General features: G+C 34.7%; 2 protein-coding genes and 1 long non-coding RNA gene across 8 annotated transcripts; all 3 read right to left on the reverse strand.

Moving 5' to 3' along the window:
- Positions 1-8,103: 8,103 nt before the first annotated feature.
- Positions 8,104-9,504, reverse strand: LOC143913681 (uncharacterized). Its single transcript, XM_077433642.1, has 2 exons — positions 9,116-9,504; positions 8,104-9,012 (listed from the first exon to the last, which is right to left on the reverse strand). The coding sequence occupies exons 1-2, from the start codon at positions 9,452-9,454 to the stop codon at positions 8,533-8,535; spliced, it is 819 nt and encodes a 272-aa protein (XP_077289768.1). The 5' UTR covers positions 9,455-9,504; the 3' UTR covers positions 8,104-8,532.
- An 896-nt stretch (positions 9,505-10,400) lies between these two features.
- LOC143913201 (uncharacterized) lies at positions 10,401-19,085 on the reverse strand. Of its 6 annotated transcripts, none has more exons than XM_077432862.1 (3): positions 18,970-19,085; positions 11,083-11,727; positions 10,401-11,007 (listed from the first exon to the last, which is right to left on the reverse strand). In XM_077432862.1, the coding sequence occupies exons 2-3, from the start codon at positions 11,494-11,496 to the stop codon at positions 10,678-10,680; spliced, it is 744 nt and encodes a 247-aa protein (XP_077288988.1). In that variant the 5' UTR covers positions 11,497-11,727; positions 18,970-19,085; the 3' UTR covers positions 10,401-10,677. The 6 variants fall into 6 exon arrangements, with proteins under 6 accessions (XP_077288988.1, XP_077288984.1, XP_077288986.1 ...); XM_077432858.1 differs by having other exon boundaries at positions 18,795-19,083; XM_077432860.1 differs by lacking the exon at positions 18,970-19,085 and adding an exon at positions 16,892-17,043.
- On the reverse strand, positions 12,419-14,293 carry LOC143913202 (uncharacterized). Its single transcript, XR_013260695.1, has 2 exons — positions 13,228-14,293; positions 12,419-13,137 (listed from the first exon to the last, which is right to left on the reverse strand). It is a non-coding gene; the product is annotated as an uncharacterized LOC143913202 (long non-coding RNA).
- Positions 19,086-19,188: the final 103 nt, after the last annotated feature.

Here is a 19,188-nt window from a genome sequence, read left to right on the forward strand (position 1 = left end):
TAGAATCTAAGATAAGTACAACGAAATTTAATAATTTGGGTTTTGCCATACCCACGTTACTACAAACGAGTTATGATTGCTTCACTACAAAGCAACATTTCTCAGGAGTACGTAGGTATGTAACAATGGAACGAGTTGGTGGCGGTCGAAGATGCTGGCGGTCCACCAGAGCACATCTTACCGCCCAACCACCCACGATCAACACGTACACATTATACATTTGTATATACTGGTCTGAAAGCTGGTTTGGCCTTTTCAACTGCGCAGCACATCGCAAACGAAGGTGGGTATGCTCGAGCAAGTATCGACGCTTACAATTATCACCAGAGTAATCTTGCAACATCTTTCGTATGAATGCTTCGTTTTCTTTTTGTCTGCTTCTGTATGACCTTATAGGTTACAGCAGTCTTCGCCAGAAATTTTCAAATTATGTTGGTTGTCCATCAGCGTCAACTTAATAAGAAAATCCAAACAGCTGATTAGAGCTGTTCTTAAAATATGTACTGAACTAATTAATACTATCGTAATAAATGCTTGGCTGAATATAAAACTTTCAGCAGTTAGGTGTGGCAGAATGTGAGTGTGGGTCAAAAAGGTAAAAATTAACGTAATGAAGATATTATTTAATTTAATCAGAAGCGTCGCTAGGGGTGGTGTCATCTAAAAATTTTAATTATTAACATTTGTTAATTGTTATGACTAGAGGTAGGATAGTCACAGTTTTATCCATTGTTGTAAATCCTTTGTAAAAAAGGTTCGGCAAACCTTTAACAATGCATTTACAACCTTTGAACAATACGCGGCCCTCATACAACGAATATGTCGAATTAGCGGTTTTCAAGTTAAAAATTTTGGTGTCACTCGGTGCAAACTGCAATCCCCACACGGGCCTAGTGACGCTACTGACATTTAATGCAAACCGAGTAAAATGAGCGCATTTTTCTTTTATTGCACAATTTGAGTTTTTATTATGTTTCTGCAGAAGATTCGCTGGAGTCCTAGCTTTTCACATATTGGGGTATTTCACTACTTTGAATTCTTTTTTCACTCCACCTATCTTTTATGCAGTTATAGGCAATCTGGTGAACGCTGGATTTAGATATTTTAGAATAGGTCCCAGCCAGTCATTTGGATATTTTAGAATTTTTAATGCGTTTCAGAATATTTCTGCTTACTCTCTTGAGTAGCTCGGACTGTCGAAGAACTAGTATTATAACTGGCCTGTCTATGGAAAACCAGTATAGACTTATAGGTATATGTATACAAAGCCGACTCTTCTAAATTTAGAGCGCAGTCATAACAGCATCACGGAAGAACTATGTAGTAGTTAGTGTCGATTGTGGCAATGTATTTTGGTGCATTTGTAGCAGCCAACGTGAACAGTTGAATATCCAGAAACTGTTATGAGTACAGCAATCGAATAATAAATGGGATCGTTTTTGTTTTCATTCGGAACAAGGATTGTTAAACCAATTAACGTCAATGAACTTGATTCGTTGATGCCACTGTGTATTTATACAAATGTTTACAATGTTATATTTATATTCTTATAAATTTTGACGTCAATGTGAATCTCGTTGTAGAAGTGTTTCGCCATAACAACATTATATCTTATCAATGTGTACTTCATTTTAAATGTTTATGTTTTACCCGTACTATCGCTGTAACACTGCTAAACAAACTGATTACCCGCATATTGCTTTTTTTCCGATAGCACATACATATGACTTGTGCACCCACAAATTCATCAACAACACCAATATGTAACACGTATTGATCGATTTTTTGCATTATCTCTTACAAAATAGCATAGTTTTGTACGTATAATTATACAACTTTGTTATTCCACAACGTAACCTTTATTGCCTTGAAGCATTTTATTTTATTTATGTGTATCTCGTTCAATATCGCTTTATCGCAAAAAATTGAAATTGTCACGTATTACCTATTTATAGGTAGTGTTTAATTTGAATTGTGTTGTTTTATATAAAAATTACACAGAGCAATGCTGTAATCATATATGTACATACACACTACATAATCTAGACAGTTCGAATGACATTGTTTTTTATTATTACCAATCGAACTTAATCATCATCAACATTTTGATGCGCAAATTCATATATTGTTTTTGTGTCATACAAAAGCAAAAACATAAAATTTAATATCATCAATAACTATACTAATACACAGGTGAAGTCTCGATGATTACAAGATGTCTGAACCCTTCAGGTATGAACACAGATTATCTAAACTCAATTTGCTTTAAATCATCAACTTTGAAGAGTCTTTTAATAAAAAAGAATATAATGTACATTTATTGAAATTATATATAGGTTTTTGAGCTTTTGTGTATTTTGTGTATTATGCTGTATCATCATCATTTACAGCCTTTCACCATCCACTACTGGATGAAGGCCTCTTCAACACGCTTCTGTTTTGCGGAAATCTCATGCATCTCACTCCACACATTTTCCTAATTTCGTCTACTCATATTCCTTTTACCCTTTTACCATTCTAGCACTTTTTTGTCCACCTTCAGTCTATACTTCCAACTACGTGACCTACCAATTGCCATTTCAATCTCTTCACTCTCTCCAGTATATCCATTGCCATTGTCATGCTTCTCACCCACGTATTCCGTTTGCTATATTTTCTCGTTATGCCGAGCATGCAGCGTTCCATACTTCTTTGAGTAGCTTAGTGTAGAACTTAGTGTAGCATATTGACGTTTCACAATTATATGTCATTACTGGCAAAGCAAATTGATATGAATAAAACACGTTGATATTATACCAAAATAAAATGATACTATATAGTACTAACAAGAAAAATAGTGTTTAAAATAGATAATGATCACGTAATTAGTAGCTATTAAAATATATCTAAGATATATTGTGAATAAAATTTTTGAACAGTAAAAAGCATTAAAAAAAACATAAAATTTTATGATAATAAACAACAGTACATACATATGTACATATGTATATCGTTATTATAAAACTAGGTCTCTGGTCTATATAGACTGTAATATTCTTTACAATATTCCCACTTACCGGTGTGGGCGGTTCCATATCCTTTCAAATACATTAATATGGTAATGTCATTGTTGACTTACATTCAAAGATATACACATATGTGCAAGGGTTATATAACCAATAAGTAGTATTAGTAATAACATAGCAATAACAGTTTTAAGGCAAATAGCTATAGTAATATAATAAAGTATTTTATTTATCATTAAACAATATTACTGAATTACAGGTCTTTTTTTCCCATGTAACGCGGTGGAACGGCGTTCCGGCTCCATTTTTTCTCGGCATTTTTTATGCTTCAAACAAATATTATAATATAATATTCGTTTGATATATATGTGTAATCAGTTTATATATAATGTAATTTTTTATAGTAAAAAACTTGACACGAAGTGAGATCCGGCGCCTTATTTAAAAAAAAAGCCCTGCTGAGTTATAAAAATTCATAAGGGCGATAATACAGGAATTTAATAGATCTTTAGTTATGGTGACCATATTTTTTTGGAGAAAATAAAAGACATAAATATATATGTACATATGTATTAAGAATCGATGACATAATAAATATATGTAGGTATGTGTATGTATAAATATTGTTACGGGGACGAGTAGGAGATGGTATAGAATAGTCACAGATTTGGTCAAATGATTATATTCTTTAAATAGCAGTAAATATAAACGAGATTAATGTACAAGTTTGTATTACAAGTTACTAGTCTCGATGTCCTACCACAAGTGAAGTTCAATATAACTAACATGAGTATTTATACAATAAGAATGATAAGTTTTAACCAATCACAGAATTTTGGTAAATAACAAAGTAATTAAGATACAGAGCAACATCCGTTTGTAAGACAGTTTTAATATTTGATTTGTGTATCCTTTGAGGGTATCGAGACATTTTTGAGTAGATATACAATTAATCATACAGATAAATAGTGATAATAATATTTGAGGGTTAAACGTATCGTGATACAAAATGCACAATTAATCATAAAGATAAATAGTGATAATAATATTTGAGGGTTAAACGTGTCGTGGGACAAAATGCAGCTATAGAAATAAAGATTATTAAAAGTAAAAATTGAAATCAAATATCAAAATTAAAAATATTATTATTATATTAAAATTAAATTCAAATATCAAAATAAAATTATAATCAATATATTAAATTTAAAATAAAATATTGAAAGTTAAAACAGAACATGCCCAATTTAAATAAATTTTCGAGATTGACCTAAAATTAGATCATCAACAATCACATACAGGTAATCCTCGACTTTTGTTTGTCGAAGATGTTTTGACTTATGTACGTAGATACGCACTAAGATCGAAAAAAAAATCAAAGAATTATTATTTTTACTTCCCCGTAATGCGCAGTTACTGAGAATATATCATGTGTTAGTATGGGTGACCTCAGTGATGGTCCCAACCCGACACGTTGTCGGTTGATCAAACGAAATTTTTTTAGTCTTTGTTTCTCTCGTCGAAATAAATTAATTAATTAAATCATTTCAGAGGTAAATTTTATCGGATAATGTCTTCAATTGTTTCTCTCGTCGAAATAAATCAAATAATTAAATCCATCTCAGAGGTAAAATTTATCGGATAATGTGTGATTATTAATTTTATTTCGACGAAAGAAAAAAAAAACCCTTTGACAAATCACCGACATTTTTTTTGTTAAATATTTCATCGACGGCGAAACACATTAGTGTATCGTGACGACTTATAAGAAACAATAACAAGGTTTTTTTCGCTCGTAATTATAATATTTCTCTGGTTGTAATGCATATCGTCGTAATTCAAAACATTGTTGTAATTCAAAACATCAACGATGATCTAATTTTAGCTCAATCTCGCTCGTTAGCTTAATTTTGATATTTAATTTAAATTTTTTTATTTCGATATTTTGTACGCTACTGGTTTTAAAAGTTGGCCCAAAATCGTCGTTGGTTTGGTGCGTACGGACCATTAGAAACTCGTATAAATTATAATAGATAAGAAGTTAAGTAGATAGAGTTGAACAGAATAGTTGATTGTACAGTGTGGAAGCAATAAAGATATTGAAAGTCTCATAAATAATTAGGGATAACTTTAAGAGATAACATCATAAGTAGTTAAAAATGAAACGGATGTTCAAACTTGAGATTAAAGAGTATACATAAATCCATACAAAGGTTATAATATCATACCACATAACAATATGATTGTTTAAAATTTAGAATTTAAACAATCATATTTATTACATATCGTTGAAATTTAAAAGCCATTTACAGCTCGAATTAGTACGTTTAGATAAAGTATATTGAGATAGAAAACCAATCCTTATAAACATGGTAATGTGAAAAATTAGTACAATAAGTATTTTAAAGCATTGAAAAATTATGAACAAGAGGAAAAACATCTGACTTGATTAAAATATTCAGTTTTGCTATAGAAATACTAAATTTTGAGTTAAATACTATAAAAGTCAAAAAACTGCAAAAATCACGCATTTTTTTAAACGCCTATATCTCACAATCAAAAAAGAAACAACAAAAATCATTGTCATATTCGAATTTAATGACTCAAACTTTGTGATTAGTCTCCGCTCCGGTAATTTTTTGTTGTTGCACAGCTTGTAATCAAAACAGGTTTGATAGAATTTATGAATTGCAACTTTAAATATTTAAGCGTTAATATATTTAGCGATAGTCGATATTACAAAATAGAAGACAAAAAGGCAATTTAAGAAAATAAATAAATCTAAACGACAGAGCAGTGTAATAAAAGACTGTCTTAAATTTAAAATTATGAAACACACTTCGAAAATTGAAATTCTCCAAAGGCTCTACCAACCTGACCGCACTATGCGTCTGCGACACGAGCGGCAGCGTGCGGCCAAATATTGTTTGTATGAAATTGTATGAGATATATGTACATAAGTCTAGAGGTAGGATAGTCACAGCGCTATCCATTGTTCGGCAAACCTTTAACAATGCATTTACAACCTTTGAACAATACACGGCCCCCTCAGGCTCCGGTGACTAGGCCATATAACGCACTACGCGTCACGCGACAGAGTTGCCTTTTGTATCAAAATTGCCGTGTTGTGTCGTGCTGCAGCAGTCGACGGCCGTATAGTGCGGTCAGACCTTAAGGGCTCGCATGCACCGCATACCCCCACGTTATAGTAGTTAAGCTACTGTCTGGCACTCAAGTTCCTTGTTAGTACAATATTACGCGTGGGTTTGGGCGATTGATGGAGTTTTGGGAGCCATATATTCCGGGGTTGAGATTTTAGTGACTTGCACGAAATCACCGAACCGATCATTTATACATGTCATAAAAAAAAGGTATAGTATTTTTAATAAGAGTATTGCATGTCTCTTTTAACAGAGACTATGTGATTATTAGTTGTTATTGATGACTAGTTGAAATCAATGGGCAGTATGAACACATTTGCGAACAGCTGAGTAACATTTTTTTACACCTCAGTTTTGCCCCGGCGACCGACATTCATCAATTGATTGTTCTCTGGCAACGCAGCATTCGTACAAACATATTTTGTCTGACAGCTCAATTGAATCATGAGAGAGGGAACAGGGGGCGAGGGCAGACTGTGACGAGGAGGTGGAGAAGGGGGTTCCGGACCAGTTTCTGGTTTCCTTTTCGCAATCGGCGAGCGTGGCCTTGCATGAGTCAATGCGCGCCCCCGTGTTCGCGAATCCACCGATTAGCGATAAAAACGCACTCGAGTGACGTCACACATAATAACCGTGCAATAATTATGCACGATTGCTAGCCGAACTGTGTACAATAGCTGGCTAACTTGAGTGCAAAAATAACAACTTGTAAAAAAATACAAAACAATTGAATGCAAATTGGCAACGCATGAGTGACGAATGCGGTTTTTTTTTGTCGCTTACAATGTATTTACATATTGTATTTATACGCACATGCTTTGTTCGTAATCTACGCTTCTAATAAAAAGTGGTTTTATTTATGACGCCCAATTTTTAATCACCATACCTCAGAGAAATGTAATAATAATAGAAGGGCCCTTACGAATAAATAATTGTTGTCAATATTACGCGGTACGTCTCTATAAATACGCTACAAGGCAACGCACGGAACACAATTGGATCAATTTACTTATACAAATGTATCCCATGTTGTTTATTGTGTGTTTTTGAATGCGTTGTGCAATTTTTACCGATGCTTGTCCATCTTGCGAGTAATATAAACAAACAGAGAAGTTTTTATCGGACATACCTCGAGCACCAAGCATAAAATACGACTGATGCTAAAATTATTTAAGATTGTCTGTGGACAATCTCACTTGACAACAATATGACGCCTAAAAGCCAACCTTTATGTATAATTCTGACCTTGAAAAAATATACATGCTTATTCGTTGATTGCCGTAAAATAAGATTTTTTTTAATGAAAATAAACTTTAAATAAAATAAATTTCATGAAAATAACTTTCAACAATAAATTTTCCTATCTTTTTACACATTTTTGGTTATAAGATCAATATTATTTTTAGGGCCACCGAGAGGGGGGGGAAGCTTGGGTTAAAGTTCCAGGGCTCGGACTACTTGAAGGGCCTGTGTTGGGACGTTCGACTGATCAATATTGATATTTTATATTGTTCTATATAAAAATATATATAATTCTTTAATCCTAAATGTTCTTTATTTTTCGATCCGCAATTATTTGTGTTCATGTGAAATCGTACCTGTTATATCATAATTTTTATTCGATTATTTTAAAAAATAGCAATAGTTCCGATATATTTTTCGTATTTCAAAATATATCTAAGATTTTTTTTTGTTTGTCATGGGGTATGAAATTATTTTTCCAGGGCCCGGGATTCCTCTCGGCAACCCTGATTATTTGATATCGTTTCAGATTCATTTAAAAGATTAATTACATTTAAAATAAGCGCCGCAGACGAATTTTTCCCAGATAATATACTTTGTTGATGAGCGGTGTTTTTGGTTAGGTTTTTAATTGCTTGTCTGTAACTTTAGCAGAAAGATAACATGTATTACTAAATTGAAACAATATCGTATTTATTCAATAGTTTTTATTATCTTATTACATTATAAAAGCAGAATATACATATATATAATATATTCAATTACGGTAAAGTATGCCGTAATATATTATGAAGTAGTTTTTGAGATCACAGCTCCATTGACTGTCACGATAAAACTAGAAAGTATTTTATATAATCGTCAAGACATATTGTTTCCTTGGGAAACGGATTTTTTCGCACATTACGATCGCGCATATGAAAATCGTGAATACGGAATATCTGGCACTTGAGTTCTCGTTAGTATGATAGTTCGCGTGAATGCCAGATGTTCCGTGATCGAGATTTTAGTGGTGTGTGAGGGATCGCTTTGTGCGAAATAATCACTAAACTGTTAATTTATGATAAATCCAACAAGCTAATGGAAACTTCATTATTTGACTAGTTCCTTTACATATTTTCCGGTGAAACTTAAAGCATTTGTTTGAAAACGTCTGGCGATTCTAAGCACTGAGATTCGAGCAATGGCGATTCTTTTCTCCGTTTTGTAGGTATATTAGAATTGATACACGAATCTTCATCGTGTGGAGAGTTTTCATCTTTTTGAGAACTGGTCGAATTCGATTTTGTCGTATCGACGTTCATCTGCATTTGAGGTAAGTCTGTGTCTCTTATTTCTGATCGATTCGTCAACTGGAAGAGCAGTCCTTTGTAGAGGGCCTGATGGATTATAGTTTCAGCGTAAAAACGTTGTACTTCAAGCATCTTCTTGAGTTTGGCTTCCACCATTGTGCCCAGTGCCGTATATTCGTCATCGTCTTGAGCCGCATTGGTTTTCTGTTTCGATTCAGACTTTTTTATCGGCTCAATAGGATAATCCACATCTCTGTATTTATGGGCGAGCATTCTAGCAGTGGACCACGGCGAATCGATTTTTCGATCAGGCGGGTTCTGAAACAAAAGTAGAATTATGAAGTTCATGTAATGTACATGCAATGATAAATTAGTTTGAGGAATTGAATGGTCTCATATGTTTCTTTAGTGTTATTATTACATCTGGTGCTTTGCCGAGGGGGTCTTCTTCGTCGTCGGCCAGACCCCGTAGGAACTTGAAGTAGTTCCAGTATTTCCACTTGGGCTCGTACGTGCCGTTGGCCTCTCTCGCCTTGAGGATGAGTTTCTTCTCGCGGCGACACGAAGACAACAACGACTCCATCTTGCGTTTACACGTCTCCGGGTGAATGCCCATCTCGCGCGATATCGTCTTCCACGCCTCGGCTTTCATCTTGCGATCGTTGTAACCAATGGAAGACGGGTCGTATATAATGGGATGTTTGCGGAAGTTGGCTATCAACTGCAGGGTCTCTGAGAAAGACAGATCGATGACGGCCATGTCGTCCGAGTTGCGCACGTGACGTGAACACACAGACGCGGTTGCTCGCGCACTGTGGACAAACGAGACTGAGCTACTACGCCTATACATAAACCCTAACCTTTTCATCTGTCTTCCGGCTTCCCAAGTCTCAGTACTTTTCCAAAATGCTTTTTTTTTAACATTTTTTTTTATTTCGTCATGCAACTGTTAGATAATATTGTTAATAGTGTTAGATTTATTCTGTATTTCAATTAAGTTTTAACTAAACCGTATTATAAAATCAAATTAAACCAGGTCAGTTCTCACACCCGATGAGTATTTTATAAATTGGGTCAACTGCAGATTCTTCTACGTAACGTTATCTTCCAACGGTTTCGACCTTCTCCATTATTAATTTATCTACGGTACAAAATATGTTATATACCTGTTTCAGGTATACAGAAAATTTTAGTATATCATAATAAAACTAGTGTTGTACCCGATGACACATCATCGCATGAGTGTTGGCATATTAAGTTATTAAATATAAAAAGAAATTAAAAGAAATGTGTTCGATCCCCATACGGTCGAATTTTTTTCTAATACCTTTTAAATATATTTAATATAATATTTATATTTAATTGTTTAATATGAAAAAAATGGTAAAAACTGCCCACCTACCTACATATAAACAATATAAGACACCGATAGAAAAATTAATTAATTAATTAAACAAATTATCTGCAAAGCGGAAACATTAGTTGCGATCAGTATATATAGAAGTTTATGTTTTTTTTGTTATGGTATTCGTATATATGTATTGTTGAATGTGTTTTAGCTGTAATGTACATAAATATGTATGTCGCATCGAAACGACTATAATAGTACGGCGAGCGTTATCTCTGACAGACAGACATACAAGACACACAGACGGAATAGCGATATATAAATTTTTAATAGTTTTTACCATTTTTATTATTTTTTTATATAAGTTGTTCTAAAAAGGATCCTTTGAAATTTGATTTCAAAACCATTTTTTTTTAAATTTCAGGATTGATGAGGATAAAAAAATGTAATTAACAATATAAAATGTTTAATTATATCTTTAAAATATTTACAAGTCATATTTACAAACTAAAATCACAAGAAACTTGCGTTTATTAAAAAAAAAAACTATAAAAATTATGTAGATATAAGTAATGTACAATTTTCAGATACATCAGTATAATTATGAATGACAGATTGATTCACCATTCAGTAATTTATAGCAATTGTAGTTGGACATCGTTTTGTTGCATTCGCGGTTGCATAAATTCTGCTTCCAATTCAGGTGACAATTGAAACCGTAAACCTTTGTACATAATTTGATTCACAATATTTTCTGCCATCAATCTTTGGTTCTCATCCATTCTGCGCAGTTTGGCAGCTATTGTTATCCCGAATGCGTCATATTCGTCCTTTGGCCTTAGACGTTTATTTAAAATGCAAGTTTCACCATTTGACTTAATCGTTGTGGTCAATTTTGCTTTTTTGCGATTTCTAGGAGGTCTGCGAGCTGAAGGCGACCAATATAGTGCTTCCTCGTCTGCTTCCTGGAGGCAAAAAAAAATCTGTTATTATTTGAGATTTTAATTTTACAACATTTTAAAAATTTGGATGAAAAATACCAGCGGCAAGTCTGCGTTATCTTCGTCAGGTAAACCGCGTAAGAAATTGAACTCCTTCCAGTACACCCATTTGGGTTGATAAAGGTCGTCTGGTTCGTCGACTTTTTGGCTCTTCAATATCTTGTTTTTCTCCCTCCTGCACGAAGCGAACAATGACTCAACCCTTCGTTTGCACAGGTCCACTGGAATACCTACTTCGCATTCAATGCTTTCCCAGGCCTGAGCCTTCTTCCGTCTGTCTTTGAAATTTTTTGACGAGGAGTTCCACAATATTTCGTTTTTTTTGAGCGCCCTGATGAGTGTCACGGTGTGATGTCGCGACCATTCGAGGCCGATGTTTTTGTATGTGTTCTCCTTTTTGTAGTGCTGGCCGATGTCTTCTTTTTGTAGCTGCGCGTTCCGCTGCACGGCCATTTTGCTCGGCGAACGTGTGCGCCCTGAGCGGGGTTGCCGAACGTACTGACTCGAACACGCTCTACGTACAAGCTGGATCGATTCGACGCCGTGTTCGGACGAACTGCTTGTACATTATATGTATTGAGCGAGAACGACTATGTGCAGCAAATACGTAGTCATAAGCAGAAATCGGCGGCCAGGATTCTTTTCAGCACAAAAAATGGTTCACTATTGTCAATTACTATTTCCCTACAAAGCAAGAGAGAGAAAAAAAAAAGGTTGATAATAGTAATTGATAACACTGTTCGACAAATGACGACTTTTTTTTGGTTCAGAGACGAGATATGACTTTTCTTATAGAATTATGCACAGTGAACACGAATCTGGTAATAAAAAATGTTGATTGGCTCGAGATTCGGAGATATATGTGTTTTATAAATCGCGCGATTTTTCTATATCTTGGTGTTGTTCGGTCGATGTCTCAAAATCTGTCAATTTCCTGTTCAAAATGAATATTGGAATCTATAGTCGGGTATTTTATCTTCCATTTGTAGTACTTTTTCAGCTTTCAAATCTCTTTAAATATAATATTTTGCGTTTAACAAAATTTAAAAATATTGGTGGCCTAATACGTTTATTCTGATTTTCCGAGATTCTGGACACATCAAATTAAAATAAGTGATAATAATTTATGAATCAAGTCAAACAGAAATTTTTTTTTTGGAACTGAAAATTGGACTTCTGTGTCTTTCAAATATGACGATTCATATAGTGAAATACATAAGTTTAAATGCATTATATATGTATGTATATACATATGTAGAAATTTAAATGGCAATGGAATAGCTTGAAGAATGATCGAAAGAAGTGTTCGAATGGTACCCGAGAGAATGGAGCGCAATGAAGGTTTCAAGGGAGATAGATATTTCGTGATATTATTGCAATATAATGAATGATTTTATTTTGTAACCATATGTACATGTATCTTGTTTGTTTTTTTTATGAATAAAGTACTTAATTTTACTTTTTACAGACTTTGTTCAAAGATTGGATTGACAAATGGATGCGTCAATTGATTATTATTGTAATTGTATTATCCATAAGAAGTGTTTATAAAAAAGTCAATAACTGAAAGACTTTTTTGGTAAAATACGTTGAAACAACCTTTTCTTGAAACCAAGAAGAAATTTAGTTCTGGTAATCCAAACAAATTGAAGACGATCCGAAAAATGCAAAACACGTCAATTAATTAATTGCACGTCATTATTTTCAGAATGGGTTGCGTATCAAAATAGAGGACATCAATATTTATAACTAGTGTTGTGACTGTTGATTTCAACGGGTGGCATCGGAAAGGAATCGATAAATGAATTAAAATTAAGTTATGTGTACAAAATGGTTGTCCTTTTATTACCGATGTTCATTAGATTTTAATTGCATCATGAATAAATATCAATTGAACTAATTTTTTATCGCCCCCCCCCCTAGAAAAAAATCCAGATTTTATTTATTCTTTTATTTGACTTTTTTCACCTTTGTTCATTTTTCTTTTGTTACCATGTTTTTCGACTTTTACTTTTTTCTTTTTATTTTATGTATTTAATTTTTGTTTTTCTTCTCTTTTTCAAATGTAGGCCATTGTGGCGCTTTAGGTTCTTCCTGTAATGCCACAATGGTCCAAAACTAATAAATATATAATTGTATAAATGTAGAAAATTCGAATTCTAAATGAACACCCACTCTACTTACTCTACATTTTTAGTCCCCGATACACTTGTGAGCGCTGAGAATTCCACATTTTAATTTTAATATCCTATATTTTGAACATTCAGAACGTCAACAAAGCGACGATAATAATAGAGCGCAATTCGCACACCTTCATCGCAAAAAAAAATGCAAAGACCTTGTACACACATACATAGTCCCCCTCGCGTGCCTAATAATCCCCAACCCGTGTGCACTTTCTCGCCGCAAATAATCATTTATTCGACGCAACATTGTAAATTGGCGTCACGTGCGACCGGTGCGTTTCGAATCGCGAACGCTGAATGCGAATCTAGCGAATAGCGATGACCTAATCGAGTGAGTTGTGCGGAGTGGAGTGGAGTGGAGTGGAGTGGAGCGAGTCGCATCGCCCCGCATCACCTCGAAGCGGCCGCCATTATTATGCAAATGGCGGTGCACGACACGACGCGAGGCTATTTTTACGCGCGGCAACAGCGCTTGCACGATGCACAGCACCAGTGCCACAGCTGCAATGACGTCATTGGCCATCGCGCGCTTTCCAAACCAGACTGTTGCTCGACTCGCAGTCCGGTTTTGGCAACAAATTGCACGTTTGGCGAGGCGCGCTCATGCTCATGCTCATGCTCACGCTCACGCTCATGCTCCATACCAGTCGACTCGCAACGCGCACTCTCTCCTACGCAGTGCATACCAACCGACAGGCGACAGCTCGGAGGCCATGCTAATCGGTTCGATGAACGTTCCAAAACTACACAACACAAAATGAGGCTTTTCGCAGTATTCTGTCTTATGAGATCCATCGCTGTTTATAAATTAACTTTCATGGAGACGAATCTCCCATATTGATTTGTGGTTTTCTAGATTTGTTTTGTAGAATTAATTGATTCGTTTTATGGCTTTCGTTTTTAGACGATGAAGTTGCATTTGAAGTTTTTATTATTGTAAATGAAATCCATACAATAATTGTATTCTATCGACGGAAAAATGACGATAGATATACATACATACAGTACTATGTACATATAATATTGTACAAGAGTTGTAAACCGCACACGATAACATATCACTGATATGTGATAAGAATACCTTTTCGTTGTCGTCTACAAACGTTAACAATTTTGATAGCTTTATAATCGAAGATTATAATGTTTTAGAATATGATAATTTTTACTATGTAATGGAAATTTTCACGAATGGGAACGCTCGATAATTTTCAAAACACGATTTTGATTATTTTTACATACCTCTTTTACGTTTTTATTGAACCTATTTATGTATAAAACATTATTTTTTACTAGACATTTAGTCACCTTAGGTAAAAGGAAAAATTTGCGCCGGTGTGTAATTTTATTTTTTATTTTCCATAAGTAGAATTTTAATCAAAAATAAAATATTACCTTATTCAATATGTTGGATTATAATGAAAAATAATTCGAATGTTTGAGAAATCCCAGGGGAAGATTATGAAGTCAATGGCCCACTGTTCGAAGAAGAGTATCTTCAAAAGTAAAATATATATATATATATATATATATATATATATATATATATATATATATATATATATATATATATATATATATATATATATATATATATATATATTATCTCTAAAATTAATCATTACTGATTTACTTGATACATTCGCTAAATTCAAGTTTTCTCCAGAGAGACAAGCAAGACTGAACAATTTTTAAATTTACGAAAAGGTACGGAAATATTGGATTTTTCACGAGACGGAGAGCTACATTTCTGGATTTCACGCTACTTTGCGTCCATTTCGAGCCTTGGTGCATTGTATTTTTTTTATTTTAAGGAATTAAAGTTATAATTCTATCTTAGTACAAAATGAAAAATGTGGAAAGTAGAATGTTTGGCATTATAATTTTATGTTTTAGTTACTAATTATAGTTTTTTTTATTAATTATATTATGTTATTTGTAGTTATAATTTTATTTGTTACTTTTGTTATATATTCATTAGCAATTTGCTATAAATAAATAAATAAATAAACATGTAAATAATATCTTTAATATACGAGACACATGGTGATCAATAACGGATTCAAAAAATGGTGAAGCGGGCAGGAGCATCCAAATAGAAAACATAATATGTACATAAAAATAGATCTGGTTAAAAACACTAGACCATAAATTGTGAGGACTTATTTTTTGCAGAGAGATTTTTTTGTGAGTAATATGTATATTTATATGTGAAAAACTAAAGCATATGTACATATGTATGTATATGAAATTAAACTCGTACAGAGGGGGGGGGGGGGGGGGGCTTTGCACCCCGCTTTGGATCTGTCTATATCTCACACCTTTAAAATATTTTAACTACTTCTTACTATATTTTTTAATGGTCAATCAGTGGCGTAGCTAGAAATTATGGGCCCTCATGCAACATCGATCCAAGGCCCCCTTACCCCCTACCTTAACCTGATTTAAAAAAATATGAGATGAAATAATTCAAATTGTTCGTTGATACATATTTAAAAAAGAGTATCATTCTAATAATTCTACAAAAAAATAATTTTAATTTGGGTCACCGATTTTAAAAATGCATCTTTCTCGATTTAAGATTTGCAAAATTTTGTGAAGAGCCTTTTGGATATAATTCTAAGTAAGTCTTTTTTACGTGATTAATTATCTCACTTAAACCCAAATGGCTTCTTCTGGTTTGCAACGACTTAAGCCTAAATAGTTGCTTGTATCTTTTCACATAGGTCGTAAAATAAATGTGGAGGAAAATAATATTATATACTTCCAAGTGTATGACTCAGTCATTTTTCTTACTTTCTATATTTCGATATTTTCGACAATGTTAAATTATTACAATGTTATATTGAGTCTACCAATGAATATATAAATTTGGACCCCCATCAGGCTGGGCTCTCATGCCTTGCATGACTTTGCTATGAGGTAGCTACGTCCCCGCAGTTACTGTTTATCTCGTAAAATAAGTATTTCAATTCGTAAAAAATTTTCCCTGTATATTTTGTACTCGCCGATGAGATAAGACAAAAAAAGTCGAGAAAATAAATATCGAGACATTTCAAGTCAGTGAAACCATGTAGACCCAAGTTTGATGCTGATTATTTTCTGAATTTTCATTCATCATATAAAAAAATATCAAAACAAAATTCAAAACCGCTCGACAGTCTTCACTCCCACCCTTTCCGGTTTGGGCTACTTACACACGAGTTTTTTTTTATTTCGTTCACTCACACGAGATTTTTTTGTGTTCGACACAAAAAAAGTACTATTATTGAAAATGTGGGTCACGGTTACCGTTCTTCCATTTCATCGCGCGTCGGAGCGTGCGTCGTCGAAAATTGTACACCGCACATGCACGCGTACATACACACAACAAATTTTATACTTTCACATCGCCTCATAGTATTTTCAAAAGTGCAACGTCCGTAGATCTAAAATTAGAACGCGTTATCAGCGGCAGACGGCGGGCGCAGCAGCATAACATCGGAAAGGTAACAATAACAACAACAACAACACGGCCGAAAGTCGGCATGGGGTTATGGTGTCGCGGGCTAAAAGTGCAGATCGACCCACGGCCGCAGGGGATGAAAGCGCTAGCCTCGATCTGCTATTATCGAGGGTCGATTGATGTGGGGCGCGGCAGGGTCGGCGAACCTACTCGTACATACATCGTTACAACGTTTACTAGACGTTCGTTTGTTCTTTCGTTGTGAGCTGAAAGCGCGCCATTGATCGTGCGCTCGTCGCTTGACCGTGAACGCGTAGCCGGCAACCGCGTGAGCGTCACGGCCGAAGCGAGCGTGTATGCGTGTCGGATTCTACCCCTCCCTCCACCCATCTTTCCCCTTGTTTCTCCTTTCCTCTCCCCGCCGCTCCCCCCTCTCCTCCTCGCCCGTGCCCCCCCCCCTCTTCACCCCCTTCCCCCCGGTAACGGTACGGCGTGGTCCGGTTATGGCAGTTGGCTGCGCGCGCACCGCCTGCATTCCATTTGTCCCATGGTGGTGTTTGTATGCGTACGCCTCGGCTGTGTGGTTTGTATGAGTATGGATGTGTATGAGTTTGTATGTATGCGTCGTACGGCAACAACGTGCCGCCGGCGCGCTGACGTCCCGATGGGCGATGACGTGGCTCGTTCACAGCGTGTGGCCTCGCGAGCGCGTCAATATCGATATTTTACTTTACATGAACTATTTATTTTTCGCAGTTTTATCTCGATCGAAAGGTTTTATCCGATCTACGCTATAAATAGCCCGCCTCACACCGAAAACAATCGAATCGAACGATTCGTAGGAATTTTAAAAATGTCTGACATTTTTTTTATGTCTTATATGTTATATACGTCATTGTTTATCAAATATGTCTATCGTGCTAATCTTTCGACAAAATTAAGCGGAGATGTCGATAATGATCTTAATATTGAGATGATTTTAAGCCATTTTGATTTATACACGTTTAAGTATACTTTTCGTTGAATTTTTGATTAATGCCTTCATATAGTGACATTATTTATTATATAGATTAAAATTAAAAAAAAATTAATTTCAGATGTTCGATAGATTAGTATTAGCAATTTTAATGCAGTAAAATTTTAAATTTCATTATTTATCGATTATATGGACGCAACCGAGATTCAAGTATACACAATTAAAATAATGGTCTCTAGGTGTCGGGAAACAGTTTTAGTAAAGTGATAGTACGCAAATAGAGGACACTCCCTTCGACAACAACAATTAAATCAAATTATTTGGGAAAATCAGGGTTGGTTTTAGCGTTCATTGCAGTGTGAAAATTTTAACGAAGAGGTTATTATACTTTTGTATGAATATACAAATTTTGACTAAAAATTTTTAATTATTTAAAATGTGGAGCTGTTGGAACATAAAATAGAGAAATTTCACATCTTATTTACAGAAAATGATTTAACTGTCACCTTACTGCCGTATATTTTGTTTATGTGTGTATTCTGAATGCTCGGTTGCGCCCATATAACCTATTTTTATATAATTCAAATTAGACATAATTTTTTGAAACGTTTGAAATAAGCGAAAGTTATGAAATCCATCAAATATACAATTTGTCTCAATATTAATTGTAATATAAATCAATCAATTTAAGTGGAAAAATCCATATGATATAATACTTGTGATTGTACCCGGTTTTGCTCGGTATTTGTAATATAAACGAATTAAACACGGGAAAACAATCTAATAGTCAACATTTTATTAAATTAATTTGAATCGAAAAAAAAAATTATATTCAACGATGTTGATATCGTCGTCATAAAAACTTTCATTTGTTTTCGATGTTCCTACCAAAACTTACATACAAAGTCGGAATTATGTATTAGATTTATTTTAATTTTTAATTGTTTTTCTGTAGAGTATTGATTTTTATTTGATAACCTTCTTTCCTTTAAAATATTCTATGATTAATTTTTAATTCAGTTCGACATGAATGCAGAAACGGTCGGAAAATTTATAACATAATGAGATTTTTTCATTCCCAACGTTATACAAATGGTAATTTTATGCATTTTTTGACCGGACAGCTTGTAAACAAATGGAAACACACCCGCGAATAATATCAGTCTCGTAAATCGTATGCAGTCGACGACGACGAAAAAGTCGATCGTATTTGAAAATAGTGATTAGTGTTGGGTTTTTGTCGAAAATCGGTTATGCAAAGTTCAAAATGCAAATCGATCGGATGCGGCGAGTCGCGAAGGGAAATGAAGTAAGTGTGCGACTGTGCGTGCGCCGTCCGTTCCAGAAGCGGCACCGGCTACTAGCGGACCGCGGACCGTCTCGCTCGTGTAATTCGAGTAGCGTGACGTCGCGACAAGGTGAGCGCAGATCCGACTACGAGGGGGGTGACGTCACGAGCGCGTCCAAGTAGTCGGCGGGGGGGCAGGGGCGGGGCGGGGGTGGGAAGGAAGCGGAGTGGGAAGGCAATGGAAGGCGAGGCG

Source organism: Arctopsyche grandis, chromosome 6 (assembly GCF_051622035.1).
Source record: "Arctopsyche grandis isolate Sample6627 chromosome 6, ASM5162203v2, whole genome shotgun sequence".
NCBI classification, from domain to species: Eukaryota; Metazoa; Arthropoda; class Insecta; order Trichoptera; family Hydropsychidae; genus Arctopsyche; species Arctopsyche grandis.

Excerpts from the sequence above, each read along its gene's own strand:
- LOC143913681 (XM_077433642.1), bottom strand. The coding sequence starts at position 9,454 with ATGGCCGTCATCGATCTGTCTTTCTCAGAGACCCTGCAGTTGATAGCC. Across the intron at positions 9,013-9,115 it reads CCCTCGGCAAAGCACCAGAT|AACCCGCCTGATCGAAAAAT; the intron begins GTAATAATAACA and ends CTTTTGTTTCAG.
- LOC143913201 (XM_077432862.1), bottom strand. The coding sequence starts at position 11,496 with ATGGCCGTGCAGCGGAACGCGCAGCTACAAAAAGAAGACATCGGCCAG. Across the intron at positions 11,008-11,082 it reads ATAACGCAGACTTGCCGCTG|GAAGCAGACGAGGAAGCACT; the intron begins GTATTTTTCATC and ends TTTTGCCTCCAG.